At 44.2% G+C, this 17,369-nt stretch overlaps 1 protein-coding gene across 3 annotated transcripts in view; it reads left to right on the top strand.

Annotated features, from left to right (window-relative positions):
* The window catches only part of SMAD2 (SMAD family member 2), a 75,358-nt gene that overhangs the window by 16,684 nt on the left and 41,305 nt on the right, over positions 1-17,369 (top strand). For all 3 annotated transcript variants that reach the window (XM_029060403.2, XM_029060401.2, XM_029060402.2), the window contains exon 2: positions 10,976-11,264. In XM_029060403.2, the coding sequence (XP_028916236.1) occupies positions 11,029-11,264 (236 nt within the window). In that variant the 5' untranslated portion in view covers positions 10,976-11,028. The remainder of the gene's footprint in view (positions 1-10,975; positions 11,265-17,369) is intronic.

Genomic DNA, 17,369 nt, shown 5'->3' with positions numbered 1-17,369 from the left:
AATAAATAATTCTGTGAGTTACTTAAGGAACGAGTATCAAGGTGACAGCTGAGGTGCGGTGACTTAAGGGAAATGTCCAAGGTCATGTAGGAGACTGAAAGTCATTGAATCTAGGTCTGCGTATTCCACTTCTGCATAAAGTACACCGAATTGTACTTTCCGAGCGCTCGGTACAGTGCTCTGCACACAGTAAGCGCTCAATAAATAAGATTGAATGAATGAATGGAGTGGGGGAGGGGGTGTGCGTGTGTTTGTGTGCACACGCGCGCACATTAAGCAGTCTTTCAACTGTTGACTTTACAGTGATATCCCTTCATCCTTTGGAGGAAAGATGATTACTGTGGAAGATAGGTATTACATGTGTGAGTGCAAATCCCCGTACTAAGCTCTTGGGAGAGTTATGACGATGGAATCGTCTGCCGAACAGAGGACAGACCCCGATTCTGAGGCCATGGGACCAAGAAGTTGTATGGAGGAATTGATTATAGCGAGAGTAGTTTGCCCAGCAGCCCTCTAAGTCCTGTCATCCCTGCCAGTTTGGTTGTTGCCGGGAATGCGGTGACTGGTGTCCGGACAGGCAGGGGTGCTGCACCGTTGTAGGGTGTGGGCCGGTTTTTTGCGGGAGGGACGCGCAGCAGAGTGCTTTAAACCAGTCGCGGACTCTGCTGCTTAGGTTTGCTAGCTGGGCCTTGCCTCTTTGCTGTAATTAGACTGTAAGCCCGTCAATGGGGACTGTCTCTGTCTGTTGCCGATTTGTACATTCCAAGCGCTCAGTACAGTGCTCTGCCCATAGTAAGCGCTCAATAAATACTGTTGAATGAATGAATGAACACCCTGTGCCGCCCCTCCCGCTGTAACTCGATCTCATCTATCTTGCCACTGACCTCTTGCCGCCTTCCTGCCTCTGGCCTGGAATGCCCTCCCTCCCTCCCTCATATCCTCCAGATGGTTACTTACTCTCCCCCCCAGGTCCCTTCAAAGCCTGATTGAAGGCCCATCTCCTCCAAGAGGCCTTCCCTGACTGAGCCCACCTTTTCTCTTCTCCCACTCCCTTCTGCGTCATCCTCTCTCCCTTTATTCACCCCCCAGCCCCACAGCACTTAGGTACATATCTTTAATTTATATTAATGTCTTTCTCCCCCTCTAGACTGTAAGCTCGTTGTGGGGCGGGAATATGTCTATCGTTGTACTTTCCCAAGTGCCTAGCACAGTGCTGTGCACATAGCGCTCAATCAATACGACTGACAGAAACCACCCCGATGACATAGGTGTAACAGGCAAAACCAGAATTAGAACCTAGATCTCTCGTTGGTTTTTGTTGGTTTCCCCCCGGAGCAGTAGTCTCTTCACCGAAGCAGCAGCAGGACTTGGGAACGTCTAACACAGTTATTCATTCAGTCATATTTATTGAGCGCTCACTGTGTGCAGGGCACTGTGCTAAGCGCCTAATTACTACCTTCCAGACACTTATAATCTACTAGGGTGGAGGGACAAAAACTACGAGTGCTGGAAGCAAGAAATGCGTAACAAAGAAAGTACTCTCTTAGGACAAATTTACTCATGGCTAGAAGTACTGAGGGTAGGAATAAGATGTATGTGTTCAGGGTGGTGACAGGCTAACTGATTCGTTAGGGAAATAATCTGGGAAAAGCTTCCCGCAGGATCAGGAGGGGCTTCGATGATGGAGAGAGCTGTGGTCTGGTGGATTCTGTGGGAGGAGGGAGTTAGAACCCAGGAGAGGAGTGACTGAGGGGTTTAGAGGTGGAAGAGGGAGGTTCGGTTAGGTGAGCCAGGGAGTAGCAAATGATGAAAGTTGGAAAGTAGTATGTGAAGAGAACCAATATGTAAAGTAGGGAGCTGGCGAAGAGCCTCTTCCTTACCTGTCCGGTTCCAACTCAAGTGTGTCCTTGAATGAGAGGATGATAATTCCGGTCAGGGCTTTAGAGGCAGGACCGAGATCGGGGAAAGCGCACCGGTCCCTGTAAGAGTGACCTCCTACAAGTGCATACCAGCCCCCTAGGCCCTTATGGATCTTGCAACCAAATTTTAAAAAAATAATGCTTAAATACACCGTAGTAGGCCTGCGAACTCCAGAGACATCTGGAGACTAGTCGCCCCTGCCCTTGCAGCTTTCTGAGCTGGATTTTCAGGCGCCCTCATCCCAGATCTCCGTCTGCCCTGACAGAGATTCAGGATGGAACAACTACAGACTGACAGCTTTCTGGCTGTCTGCTCTTTGAAGCCCTGTCCCACAGCCCCTATCGCTCCTGAAATCCCTTCCCCATTTTGCTCCCACACTCAAAATGTCAGGTTGGCCCCGGAGGTATGACGACTACCCTCCTCCAATGCTTGTTCTCTCTCTTGTCCGAGAGAAGGGGAGAGCTGTGTCCCCTTGGAGGAGCGGGCCAGGATTCCCTTTAAACTTGCTGCTGCTAGTAAGGTGCTCCAGGTGCTGGCACTTTTTTTTTTTAAAAAAAATGTTATTTGTTAAGCATTTACTGTGGGCCAACCACTGTACTGAGCGCTGGGGTAGATGCAGGCTAATGAGGTTGGACACAGTCTCTGTCTCAAACAGGGCTTACAGATGAGGTAACTGAAGGACAGAGAAGTGAAGTGACTTTCCCGAGGTCACCCAGCAGACAAAAGGCAGAGCTGGGATTAGAACCCAGGTCCTTCTGTCTCCCAGACCCGTGCTCTATCCATTGCACTGTTTTCGTGTTAGGTTTATGGGACTTTCTGAAGTCCTCCTGGCTGTACCTCATTTTTAGTATAGGGTGTTATATTCGACAGAAGCACCAATCTTCACCCTGTCAAACAATGAAAGAATAGGAAGAATAGGCTCTCTGTCAGCAGATGCGTTCCTGAGAACGTTAATCACAAACCTAGCATTTGCCAACTATTGTTTTAATGGGGAATTCCAACCTCTTTCACCAAAGCTTTTGGCCCAATAGGTTTGTGGAGTTAATGCACTTTTTTGATGGCCGTACTGTTGAGCGTTAGGGATGTTTTATGCTAAATGCAACCTCTTTTTGGCTCTGCTCTCTCTCTGCCCCAAAGTCTTGGTTTCAAATGTGGGAACCAGCTTTTTTGAGGAACGGCTCGAGTACATCCCTATCTTCAGGTATATGGGACACGCTGTAATTTTGAAACTGTTCTATTTTATATTACCATGGTTTTCTTTGTGCAGCTACTTTGGCTGCTGAATTTCCTAATTTCCCGAAATTTGTAGGAGGCTTTTAGTATCAAGTATGTGTCTGTATTGAAACTTTAAGTCTCTTTCAGAAAACTGGACAGAAGTGAAGCATAAAGTACAATCTAAATTGGAAACTTCAAGCACATAACTTGATGTAGGGCCTAACGCTTGTTTTGAAATATGTTACCCCTTTATATATATATATATATATATATATATATATATATATATATGTTACACATTGCAAAGTGACTAGTGACTCTGGACTGATTGTAACCCCAGAGAAACCAGAGGTGATAAACTAGCCAGAAACGGGAAATGTTAACCAGAGACAAATTCTTCTATCAGCCATAGAGAGCTGAAGGCCATCACTGAGTTTTGCTATCTGTTGATGCTCTCTGTTCCATGGTCAATCAAGATGGTCAGCATCCTGGGTGATAGGGTAGTGTCAAAGTCTAGCCCAACTAACTGAAGCGTTACTCTACGGTGCAGGAATTGCAGTTCCTCTAAGCTGTCAGTCACATTTGGCATTATGAGACGTTTCATCAGCTCCGTTGAGCCACGTCTTAATAGTAGACTGACCTAGATATGAAAAAAGTTGAGGTTTTAGGATTTAACTTGGCCGGGTTGGGGAGAATACACGGAAATAGCATACTCAACTGTTACGTGATTAGCTGAAATGGAGCCACTGCAAAGAACTGATAGAAAAATGCTTTAAGAATACACAGAAGCTTGGTTTCAAGTTTTATGACGTAACTGAATGGTCAGAACCGGCAGTGTCAGAAAGACCCGGGGCCCAGAAACCAAAGTGTGCACCCTTTGCAGCAGAAATCAAGTCACAGACGGCACCGATCACTACAAATAGCGCTGCCTCTGACAACCGAAGGAAATTTGCCCTTAGTGCTAAGCACCAGGGTATATAGGAAGCAATCATGTTAAACACAATCCTTATCCCTCAGGGCCTCATAGTCTAAGAGGTGGGGACAAGGATTCAAAATAAATTGGTTTTGTCAAGATAATTTCACTGTGGGGAATTATTCATGCATATTTGGGGCCTAAGTTGGTAGCTCATTTGTTTTCATTTTTCTAATAGTATATGTTAATGTTCCTTTGGGCGTTGATATAATGTCAGTAGTGTTTGACTCAATTACCAATTCCTAATGCTTTGATTACTCAAATGAGTTACACTTTTCTGTGTTGCTTGCACTTTTGGAGTACATCGAGCCTACTTCATCTTATGAATACTGCCTCAGCGCTTCTAGAGTTTCAAAAATTATGGTTTACAAAACTGAGGTAAAGTTCTGGGTTCTGAAGGTGTAAAAAAAACCAAACATGGAAATGTTACAAAGACTGGGAGTGCAGAGGTTTCAGCAGATTTGGTGAATTGCAAAAAACTCGGCACGCTCGAGACTCACGGTCTTCCCAAGAAGAGGTCTTCTTAGACTTGATTAAATCTTATCAGTTATTTAATGGAAAGCTGGAGTGTCTATAATATATAGGAATTGTTTTGGTGTATTATTCATAATGGGTTGTGCTGGACCCTTCTTCCCATTGGTCACCAGATGTTTGAAAGTGATTTAGACTAAAAAGAAATTAGTAGTAAGTCGATGCCGCTGTTAGTATGTCCCCCAATACACTGAATTAGGATTGAGTGGTACTGTGTTGGTTGTGTCGGGGGGAGGTTGTTTCTTTCATCGAAAATGGCTCCAAGTGAAGTCCCTTTTCAGTGGTTGCCTGGCCCGGTGAACCTCCTTTTTTCCCCTTTCCTTCCTCCCCCCTACTCAATTTTTCTTTTTTTAAAGAATCTTGCATCAAACCAATCCTGCTGCCTGGTAAACAGTGTAATGGAGACTTGCTCGTATTGGAGGTGGTAATTTGTTTTCCTCTTTGAGCAGGGTGGTTGTGAACCTCACGTATGACTTCTCGCGGGTGCCTTCGTTCTACAGTGACTTCTAGTTTAGCTGTCTTGGTTATCTGGAGGCCACTTGGGATTCAGTAATTGGCGAAAGCGACATGGTCTAGCGGAAAGAACGTGTCCTGGCAGTCAGAGGATGGTTTGCTGTGTGACCATGGGCAAGTCACTCGCCCCCACGGCTTCAGCTACCGCCTCTATTAGGATGATTCCCAAATCTTCATCTCTAGCCCTTCTCTCTCTCCCTCTCTGCGGACATGCATTTCCTCCTGCTTTCAAGGTATCTCTACTTGGATATTCCACGGTCGCCTCGAACTTAACATGTGCAAATCACAACTGCTTGTCTTCCCATTGATACTGAAGTGCTGAACACACAGAAGGTGCTCAAGTACTTTAGATTTTATAATAGCCATTGGAAACCTGGGTCAACCGCTGGTATTTATTGAGCGTTTACTATGTGCAGAGCACTGTTCCTAGCACTTGGGAGAGTATAGTACAGCAGAATGAGGTAGGTTCGCTGCTAACGGGCTTACGGGGAGTGACAGACATTAATCTGAATAAATAAAGACTTGGATCATATCGGATAACACACTGTCCAGCCTTTGACTCAATTCTGGACTGCTGTCTGTGCTTCCCATATGGAAGATGGTGTTTGTGATCATGAAATACTGTTGGGCATTCATGCCATGCCAACATAGGCCATTGTGCTTTATTTGCCAGTCTCGTGCGGCTTGATAACTCTTCCTTCTGTGGACATGGCTTCCAATTCAAGTGTTAAGATTGCCCACTGTAATTAGTTTGTCCGACGTTGAAACTCCTTGAGTTTATATGACATTTTCAATGAAGGAATTTTTTCATTAGAGTTTAGTCACTGGGGGACGTGTACCTCTAGGCTTGTGGCAGAGCGATTCTGCTTCAGGATTGGGTATAGCGTCCTCAGAAGACCGCTTCTGCATCTAGGCAGTTATCGGTGGCGTCCAACCAGACAGTTGTTTTGTGAAGAGGGAAGGCCTCTTCTAAAGAAGGTGTATCCAGTGCCTAATTCTGTGAGCTGCTCTTCATCTGGTAGTCTGGTCTTACTGCTGTAATACTGTCTTCTGGCCAGTTCTTGTGCTGTCAGAATTGTTCGTTTAGCCCAGCGGCTGTTTTTATGCAGGGGGCTCAGATAAAAGTCTGCGTCTACTGCAGCAAGAGAACCCTGAAGCATCCCAGGACTCGGATGGTTTGCCAGGGAGGGTGGCGGGGCGGCTCGTATAGTAGAGAACACACACAACAGATAGGGAGATGCCCAGTGGAAGCGATCCAGTTGGTCCGTATATGAGTGCTTACCGTGTGCAGAGCACTGTATTAAGCATTTGGGAGGGTACAATATAAGAGCCGACAAATGAACTTATAATCTAGAAGAGGAGACAGCCATTAAAATAAATGATGGATATGTAAATAAGGGAATGGAGGGTACAAATCCAAGTTCAACAGCAACACAGAATAGGGGAAATGAGAGTTAAGTTGTGGAAACCCTCTTGTGAGATGTGAAGGGGGAGGGAATTCCAGTCTGGAGGCAGGACAAAGGCAAGGGGTAAGCGGCGAGATAGATGAGGTTGAGGTACAGTGAGTAGGTTGGTGAAGATGGATGGGCAGCTGAAGGAGGATCTTAAGGAGTGGGGAAACGTGGACTGAATGGTGGTGTTTTTTAATGATCTGGACAGCAGAATGAAGTCTGGACTGGAGTGGGGAGAGACAGGAGGCTGATGTAGTAGTCAGCGTGGAGTAGGATAAGTGCTTGTATTGTTCCGTTGGAGAGGACAGGATGGATTTTGGCAGTGTTGTGAAGGTAGAACCGACAGGCAGGACAGACTGAATATCTGAGGGTTGAATGAGAGGTGAGTTAAGGATAGTAAGATTGTCTACAGTAATGGAGAAACCAAAGAGAGGATAGGGTTTGGGTGGCAAGATGAGGAGCATACTTTTGGACATGTGAAGTTCGAGGTGTGTGCGGGATATCTAGGTAGAGATGTCCTGAAGGCAGGAGGAAATATTAGACTGCAGGAAAGGAGAGAGATCAGGGGTGGAGATGTAGATTTGGGGATCACCTGCATAGAGATAGTAGTTGAAGCCATGGGAAAGAATGAGTTCTCCAAGGGAGTGGGTGTAGATGGAGAATACAAGGGGATCTGGAACTGAGCCTCGAGGGACTGCTACGTTTGGGGCGCGGGAATCGGACATCCAGCTAGAACTTCCACAAAAACTCAGGGAGTCTCTGTGCCACCATTCATCTCCAAAGAGTGAAGCCTCAGCGCAGACCAGGAGTGAATCCAGCAAAGGGGGAGAGAGGTGGCTGAGTGCCTCAGAGCCAGTGGTCAGGAGTTTCTGTTTGCTTTGGAGAGGAATGAGCCATCACTGGAGGCTCTTTGAGAAGTGGGGAGGCTGGTGCCGAGCAGTGTTTTTGAAAAACGATCCCGACGACAGAGCGAAGGCTGGACAGGAGTCAGGGAGACGAGTGAGGAGGCTGATGTAGCACTCCAAACCGGAATACGACGGGCGACTCGGACCGGTTTGGATGGAGAGGAAAGGTCAGGTTCTGTAACTGTAGGAGAAGCACTGGCAGGATTTCTTGACAGACTGACTATGGAGGTTGAGAGAGGGAGGAGTCCAGGATAATGCCAAAGTTACAGGCTTGTAGGGAAGGAGATGATTTAGAGAGGTCAGATGAGTTCCTTTATGGGCATGTTTAGCTTGAGGTGCTGGTAGGACATCTAAGTGGAGGTGTTCTGGCCTTGAGGAAATGAGCTTTTCTGTTACTGAAGATGAGGTCCGTTGAAATGGATATCTTTTCAGCCAGTGAAGACTCCGCACTTCTCAAATAAGGTACTCTGCTGGTAAGGGCACAGGCCTAGGAGCCAGGAGGCCCGGGTTTTGATTCCAGCTCTGCCACTGACCTCACTGTGTGACTTAACCTCTTGGTACCAGTTCCTTATCCATAAACTGGGGATAAGATACCCGTTCTCCCTCTCTCAGGGTTGGTCCCCGTGTGGGACAGGGACTGTGTGTGTAATCTGATTATCTACCCCAGACATACGAAGTGCTTAGTAAAAGCCAGGCAAAGTCCAGGTGTTAGTCACCCTGTGGTGCATACAGCCTGGAGATAGAGCGGTTGTGGTGTGACACTGTTGGCAATCTTTTGTGTCATTCCAACGGGCCAAAACCGACGTAGAGGTCCCCTCTCTGCTTCCGACTCAGATTTTGGGATTAAGAGGATCTGTGGTAATTTTAAAGAAATCAGATAACTCGTAAAAAGGGCCGATGAAGGTCTCGATAGAGAAAGGAGTCGAAAGAGCCAAAGGAACCCTCTACCGCGGATGAAAAGACTCCTGCTTTTGTAGATTGTTGCAACGATCTATAATCGTACGACAGTACCTCATTTAACGTGATGTTTGTGCTTTGAATTACTTGCGCAAATACAAAAAAGTTGTTCAGTGATGCTTAATGCGGTAGGATATTGCCCATGAAAGAATTGCATATTTTTCCAGAAGCTTTGGAATGTATTCCAGTTGATGATCTGTAAATCTATGGGAAAGCATAGTCCTAGTCTGTACAACTGTGATGTGTTCACTGAAAACAATGTACCGAAGGGGTTCATCTATACCATAATTATTTTTGAAGTCTCTGTAGCCATTAGCTGTGAATCAGTAATGCACTCAGACCTGATGGAATCCCTTTTGAGATTCACAAACCTGAAAGGGAAACCCTGCGTAAAATACTTCCCTTTGCTCTATTGAGTCTTTTCTCAGTATACGGATCTTTAAGGATTGGGCTCTTCTTCAAGAGGGAAGGCAAGAGATCATATTTATCGAGGCATCTCTTTCTTCTCCATCCCCTGCAGGATCCTAGCCAGAGTCCTCCTATATCAGCTACCAAAGAATATGCCTGACCAAATTCTTGAGAAGCAGCACGGCTTAGTGGCAGGCTTGGGAGTCAGAGGTCGTGGGTTCTAATCCCGACTCCGTCACTTGTCAGCTGTGTGACTTTGGGCACATCACTTCACTTCTCTGTGCCTCAGTTTCCTCATCTGGAATATGGGGGTTAAGACTTTGAGCCCCACGTGGGACAACCTGTTAACCCTGTACCTACCCCAGTGCTTAGAAGAGTGCCTCACCCATAGTAAATGCTTAACAAATACCGGTATAATTATTACTATATATTGTTAATAATATACCCTCCAGATAACTGTGGCCAACAGACATGATATTTGCAGCGTGTCGGGTACAGGAAAAAGCCCAGGGAACCACCTCAAGACCTCTACATGGTTTATGTGCTCCTTAAAAAAGTATTTAACACCGTCAGTAGATCTGGAATCTGAATATTACTTAGCAGACTTGGTTATCCTGAAAAGCGGTGGCCTTTTTTTGGGTTTTTAAAAAATGATATTTAAGAGCTTACTGTATGCCAGGCACTGTTCTAAGTGCTGGGATGGATACAGGATAATCAGATGAACACAGATCACACATGGAGCTCCCAGTCTTAATCCTTATTTTACAGTTAAGGTAACTGAGGCACAAAAGAGTGAAGTGACTTGCCCAAGGTCATACAGCAGGCAAATGGCAGAGCTGGGATGAGAGCCCAGGTCCTTCTGACTCCCAGGCCCGTGCTCTATCCACTAGACTATGCTGCTTCCTCACCGAAAAGTCCATTAAGATTGAGACTCCCCTTCCTCCTCACTAATGGGGAAAGATGGGAATATGCGGGGGGCCTAATCCTATCGCATTTATTCCCTCTAGTTTGCATTGTCGTAAGATGCAACAAGTCGTGGATGCAGGTGGTAGAAGGGAAGCCCTTCAAACTCAACGGACTTGGAGCATCATCCCATAGAAAACTTGCTATATACGGTTGATGGAACCGTAGAATCACACACCCAAGAAGATCTGCTAATGATCATCAGCACTTTGCAGAATCCCTGTGGCTTTTGAGCCATTGGTTGTCATCAGGATTCATTGAACACCGGTGTTGCGGAGCACTGTACTTAGGTGCTTGGGAGCATATTTCTCCCCTTGAATGAGAACAAATGGGTCCTGGCCCTTCACCTCAACCCCATAACATTTTTTAAAGAGCAAACAAAAACGAAGAAAACCTGGCTATCCTCACACTGGATATTGATTTTTGAAGCCAAAATATATTTTTTTAAAATCATTTAGTGTATTCTTCCTGTAAGAAAGTAGTTGGGACGTCTGCCTTCCACAGGTCTTGAATATTTTTCTCTGGCTTTACTTCCAAGATAGCCCACCGAATCTTATTCGTACCTTTTTGCTCTTCGTTCTTTGCTCCACATATGTTAAGGATACGAAACCCACTCTCACCAAAACACATTTAAGCCAGTTGTCTTCATTGGCTTAATGCAGACGGCAAATCATCATTTATCCAGGATGAGAAACGATTAGTAAAAATACTGATTTCATTGAAATTGCTGTCTTTGGGAAGGGAGGAGTGGTGTATTTTTTGGCTTGCAAAACTGTTAAAGGACACAGAACTTTATTCAGTAACCTTAAAAACAAGGATATGAAAATGAATGAAATAATTAATGGTGGTATAAGTCACTTTTGGGCTAAGTCACAAGTACGATTGTACTAGAAGAGGCTGAGAAATTCCACTGTTCACATCAGTATTGCTTCGATTTAAGAACGTTCTCTCCAAAAGTATGTTCTATTCCTTTCCTCCTTATCTCTCCAAATCCCAGGTTTTCGGAAAGGATCAGCATATTAAGACTCAAGTGTACAAAGGAACACAATTAATTTGGCATGGTTGAAAACCCTCGTAAGTGAATTTTGTTCTCCCCCTTTCCTTAAAATTGCTAAGTATTGCTTATTTTTGTTTTCTAGAGTGGATAAAGAAGACTACGCCCTTGTTGTGGATCGCTCCTTTTGGTAAGAACATGTCGTCCATCTTACCGTTCACCCCACCAGTCGTGAAGAGGCTTTTGGGATGGAAGAAATCAGCTGGTGGTTCTGGAGGAGCAGGTGGTGGAGAACAGAATGGACAGGAAGAAAAGTGGTGTGAGAAAGCCGTTAAAAGCTTGGTGAAGAAGCTAAAGAAAACGGGACAATTAGATGAGCTTGAGAAAGCCATCACTACTCAAAATTGCAATACGAAATGTGTTACTATACCAAGGTAAGTGTAAGGATCTCAAGTTATTTATATTCCTATGAAAAGCCTCCTTTAAAGAAATAGCGGACTTGAATGTAGTCTGAAGAAAAAGTTTTAAGACTGAAACTGGTTGCTGCGTCTGAACTATCTGTAAGTAATGCTTCATTGATTCATCGGTGACAGGTCGTAACTTGTCGTAATTGAGTGTTTGCTTTTAAAAATCACTTGTTAGATTTTTTTAGGAAGCTTCGTGGCCTGCAAATCGACCTGCGTTTACTAGCTTGGAAAGCTAGTCTTAATAGTTCCCTTCACATTGCTTCATTGTCGTAATCCCTTAAATTTACAGGACAGCGGATGAGAAAGGCCGTATTCAACTTTGTGTCTTCAAGTCCATATGTGACTTATTCTCCCCTCCCTGCCCCCTTTTTGTTTGTTTGTTTCACCCCTTGGTCAACACTTTACTCAGTAATGTATAGAGATTAACAAATATCTGATAAACTGTATTTATTAGACTTAATATTTTTCAGACTTAATTTGCCATTTCAGGAAAGGACAGACTTTGAGAGTTGTCTTTGGTTGCAATCTGGAAATCCAGTATTCTAAAGGACAGCATTTCTCGTAAAAGGACAGCCACGTTTCATTATATTATGGATCTATTATATTTCTATTGTTTGTGTTTATAATGGTTGAATCAGGGGAACATGAGATTAAACCTGTTAAAATGTAGAAGTATATCTAGAATAGGTATTTATAACCTCTGGTATGTCTCTAGGTTAGAACCGAAGCCCTACCGTGTGGTTCCTTCCTGAATGAACCCTAGATTTGCCTTCCCCCAAGTAGTCGTAGAGGCCGTGACTACTTGATCCTACGCCCGACATGTCCTTTGTGTCAAACTGAATTGCATTAGTGTCGGTTTTAGAATCTCTGCATCTTCACTCATTCTTCATACACTCCCCTTCAAAGAAGCCTCAAATCACCAATCATTTTCATACGGGAACTTTACTCCAAGAATCGCTTCAGCGGCAATGGGTAACTTGATCGGAAATAAACAAGTAACAGTAGTAAGGCATGCTATATTGTGTACGTTGTAGAATTCCAAAGTAGTGTTCCAGAGAGATGAAGAGTGATGTAGATTTGTTAATTGTAAGCTTCTAAACTACTGAACCTCCAGGAAATTGGCAGTCATTTTCTTTTGTATTGTCCCTCCTTGATGCCTAGAATAAAATTGCATGGTATTAAAACTGGTCACAGTGTTACAAACTTTGATAATTGCAAGTAACAATGAAAATATACTCTGAAATTTGCATGGTTCACATGTATATATGCACACCACACACACACATGTGAAAATTGCATGATAGGTGTTAGAAGAGGATTTACAGTTATTTTTTCTCTCATGCTGGGATTGGAAAAAAATGTTTAAAAAGCTAGTTTCCAGGTAAATGTCTTACTAGCTGGTTATGTGAAGTGTAATAATTATTTGTATCAACAGAGAAGGATCATTGCACCCCATTCAGGCTTCTCCTGAGTGGAAAGTGGGGGTGATGCTGCTCATTAGGGAGCGTAAGAGAAAGAGGGTAACGAAAGGGTAAAAGGGAGACTACTCTGGTTTCTGCCCTCTACTGTGGACCTGATGACCAGTCAGTTTTGCGGGGCTGGGTGGGTCCCTTCTGGTCTTGCCTGCTGTAAGGAATTGGGGACTACTGAATCTCCAGGGCCACATTGGCAGATCCGGAATTAGAACCCAGATTCTAATTGTAATAAATAAGATTGAATAAAGAATAAGAATGAATAAACCCACCCCATTACTAGCAAGGTAGGACCTCTCTCCCAAGGTATTGCAATCTCCCAAGCACTTAGTATAGTGCTCTGCACATAGTAAGTGCTCAATAAATGCCATTTTTTTAAGTGAGATTTGGCCAGAACCTAATTTTTTTTTTTTTTTTTTTTTGGTCATTTGTCAACTGACAGACAACCTGCATATTTCTACCTGTAACATTTCCTAGTCGGAGCAAAGAGGGCAACCTTTGTCGATAAGGGAAAACAGATTTGATCAAGAAGTCTCATTTCAAAGATTTTTGTGGTAGGTAACGCAAAGCTCAGGAGTAAACCTGTCTTATGGTGTTCTGCTCTTAGCCAGCGAAGCATATCTAGTTGCCACTGACAACCGGATGAATATAATTTTGAGCCTTATTACCAGATACCAGAGAAGGAATCATTTGTAAGCTCTGTCTCCTTTTCTTTTTATCCCTCTCCTTGTAATTTACTCAGAGCTCCTTCCTAGCTGACCAACTTCCTTTTTTATTGTTTCCAGAACTCTTCAAATTCCAGCTTTGTCCTGATGTCTTCCTCAGCTAACAAAAGCGAGGAGGGATTTTCCCCCTTCTGACCAATGTAGGAAGTCAGCTAGTGCGGAGAACACAGGCTTGGGATTTAGGAAGCTTGGGTTCTGGTCCCAGCTCTGACCCTGGCCTGCTACAAAACACTGGGCATGTCCCGTAACCTCAGTTCCTCTTCTGTAAAATGAAGGTGATAGACTGCGAGCTCCACGTTGGACAGGGACTGCGTCCAATCTGTTAACCTTGTGTTTACCTACCCCAGCCCTTAGCACATGGTAAGGGCCTAATAGATGACATCATCACTGTGAATTATTAATACCTTCAAACGTATCTTTCGCTCTTCACTGAATGGAAAAATGGACTATATTCTTTGAGCTTTCAACTGTTGCCTCTCCGAAAGACCACAGCATATTCAGGATTCAGCATTTTAACCTCCTAGAGAGCTGAAATTGCCACCTGTTTACCGGGCATTGTATATATAAAGCACATTAAAGTTCCACACCCAGATTGCTTTCTTGAAGAGGGGGCAGTGGCGACCCTCTTCTTCTTCACTTCACTTCTCGGTGCCTCAGTTACCTCATCTGTAAAATGGGGATGAAGACTGTGAGCCCCACGTGGGACAACCTGATTCCCCTGTGTCTACCCCAGTGCTTAGAACAGTGCTCGCCACATAGTAAGTGCTTAACAAATACCAACATTATTATTATTATTATTCTTCAAGCACACAACCCCTCTCACAGTAGAAGTGACTGTACTTAGGCAACTTACCCTAAAGCACTCCCTATTAAACTGCTAATTATTTTAAGTAATAATAATAATGTTGGTATTTGTTAAGCGCTTACTATGTGCAGAGCACTGTTTTAAGCGCTGGGGTAGATAGAGGGTGATCAGGTCGTCCCACGTGAGGCTCACAGTTAATCCCCATTTTACAGATGAGGTAACTGAGGCACAGAGAAGTGAAGTGACTTGCCCACAGTCGCACAGCTGACAAGTGGCAGAGCCAGAATTAGAACCCATGACCTCTGACTCCCAAGCCCGTGCTCTTTCCACTGAGCCACGCTAAGTCTTGACTCTATTGCCATTGTTCTTATATGTCTGTCTCCCCCGATTAGACTGTAAGCCCGTCAGACGGCAGGGACTGTCTCTATCTGTTGCCGATTTGTTCATTCCAGGCATTTAGTACAGTGCTCTGCACATAGTAAGCGCTCAATAAAAGCTATTGAATGAATGAATAGTATGTATAAAGAAGAGCTTTCCTCCATTTATAGCCTATTCATACCGTTTCTACAACTTGATTCCTCGTAACATTTCTCTGCCCTTCATCTAGTGTAGATTCTGAACTTAAAAAAAAAAAAAAGTAGCTGAGAAATTGTTAACGTCTTAGTAGCCACCTGATTTAGTTAGAACATTCTGAGGATTAGACGAGGCTTGTTTTGGGCAGGGAACATATCTGCTAACTCTGTTGTAGTATACCCTCCCAAGCGCTTAGTACAGTGCTCTCCGCTGTTTATTATTAGCATTCAGTGTGTGAGCTTAATTGGTGACTTGCACTCCTTAAAGTTGAAGCGGCTATTTGTATTCATTCCTGGTATTTAAAACACTTGGAGAAATCTTTATTCTCAAAAATGCCGAGAGAATTCCCGCCCGTCTTCCATGGGCGGTTTTCTGTACTTTGATAACCCAGTTTTCACTTTTCCACCTTCTCACAGAGGGCCCTCAGTCGCAGTGCTGTAATTGCTGGTAGACAAGTGAAGGACCCCTGACGTTTTAGATCTTCTCAAGCTCCCACCCTGCAACAACTGGCTGTTGCACATTCTCCAGTTCTTCTTCCCGAGGATCATTCCTTAGAGCTTTTAGGACCCCAAGAGATTCCTTAGCCACCTGGTGGCAGTAGAAATCAAGATTTCAATTAGACTTAAAAACGTTTCTTTTTGGACGACATTGCTGCCTGGTGAATTGAGATGAATTTAATCAGTGGTCTATACTGCGTACGGAGCACCGTACCAAGCGTTCGGAAAGTACGACAGAATAGAATTGGTAGGCACGGTCCCTGCCCCCAAGGGGCTTATAGTAGTTGTCCGGCGGACTCTCTACCGTGGGTCCTTTAAACCTCTCCGTATCTTTCCCCGTCAGTAATCTTTGGATAAGTATAACCCTACCTAGAGGGATGTGAGATTAAAATGACATTTGTAAGTTCTTTGTTAGGTACTGTGGTGTGTAAATCCTATTATCTCTTTCCAAAGGATAGTCTAAAGTTGCTTGGCAACATAACTAGTTCAATGCTGCTTTTATTGGATTTGTAGGGCGATGATTTCCTAATTGGTGAATACATATCATTATTTTAACATTCCTTCCCCATTCTGGGGCTGGAAGTTAAGAAATAAGCTCTTTCCTTATGTAAATAGCCCCGTTCCCTTGTTACTCTGCTCCCTAAATTACCTGTTAATGCCCCGAGCTCTGTCACAATCTGTGCTATTTTGGGGTAGGCTGTTGTCGAACTCCACTCCCTCACTCCTTCCCCGTCTTTCCCAGCCCTGTAGACAATGCCACTGTCTTTCCTGTTTCTTGCACAGTTTTTCAGGTTTTTACCCTGTTAAAAATTTTGATAGTGTATTTATAAAACGATAATGTAACCGGTAGGGGGTCAGCGTCTAATGATTTCTAGGTCCTCAAGGAACTTTTACAGTTAGAATGAATGCTTACTGTTTAGGTTTGTTTTTTAAAGCAGCTTTTGAGGTTTCATTAATTTTGTAAAGTGATACAAATTTAAAGAATCAGTTGATTCCTATAGACTCCACTGCATTTGTCCCCTATACGACTGTTGCTAATGGCATTTGTTAAGGGCTTACTATGTGCCAGTCGCATAGTAGATTCCTGTAGCCTCCACTGCATTTGTCCTCTAGAGGACTGTTGTTAATGGTATTTGTTGAGTGCTTACTAGGCACCAGGCACTGTACTAAGCGCTGAGAAAGGTACAAGATAATCAGGTTGGACACAGTCCCTGTCCCACATGGGGCTCACAGTCTTAATCCCCATTTGACAGATGAGGGAACTGAGATGCAGAAAGGTAAAATGAAGTGACTTGCCCAAGGTCACGCAGCAGACAAGCGGCACAACCGGGATGGAACCCAGGTCCTTCTGACTTCCAGGCCCGGGCTCTATCCACTAGACCATCTTAGGCCTAAGAATAGCCACCTGGAACTTCTGGGCATTGTACCTTTACTCTTCCTGGGGATCTATATTAAGCACGTGATATTCGCCCCCCGACAAATAGACACATCCTTATCCCGTATATCTGTAATTTCTTTCAATATCTCCCCCTATAGACTGTAAACTCCTCGGGGAGAGGGATCATGTCTACCAACTCTATTGTATTGTACTTTCCCAAGTGCTTAGTACAGTGCTTTTCCCATAGCACTTGTTTTGATTTCCTTCCTATGTAGGTTATTGGGATCAGTAGCCCATGGAATAACCTGACAAATAAATTCCGAGGCACTGAGGTTCAGGATAAACTCTTTGATTACAGAGCTGCCTCTGTGCCACAGCTTTTCCCTCCTCAGCATTTGATGGGGTGGGCTGAAGCTGGCCCAGAATGCTGGTCCGTGGAAGATGGTTTTGGAAAACGCTGTCAAATACAGTCAACATCATCCATGGCACTTATTCAGTGCTTACTGTGCGCAGGGTACTGTGCTAAGCACTTGGAAGAGTACAATACCTTGGAAATAATCTTTAAGATCATAAGCTTTATTATCAGAGGTAGAAACTGCACTTCAATCGAGAGAGTTTCGTG

The sequence above is a fragment of the Ornithorhynchus anatinus genome, chromosome 3 (assembly GCF_004115215.2).
Source record: "Ornithorhynchus anatinus isolate Pmale09 chromosome 3, mOrnAna1.pri.v4, whole genome shotgun sequence".
Taxonomy (NCBI): Eukaryota; Metazoa; Chordata; class Mammalia; order Monotremata; family Ornithorhynchidae; genus Ornithorhynchus; species Ornithorhynchus anatinus.
Note: the sequence above shows the minus strand (reverse complement) of the source record. Positions and strands in the feature narration are given on the sequence as shown.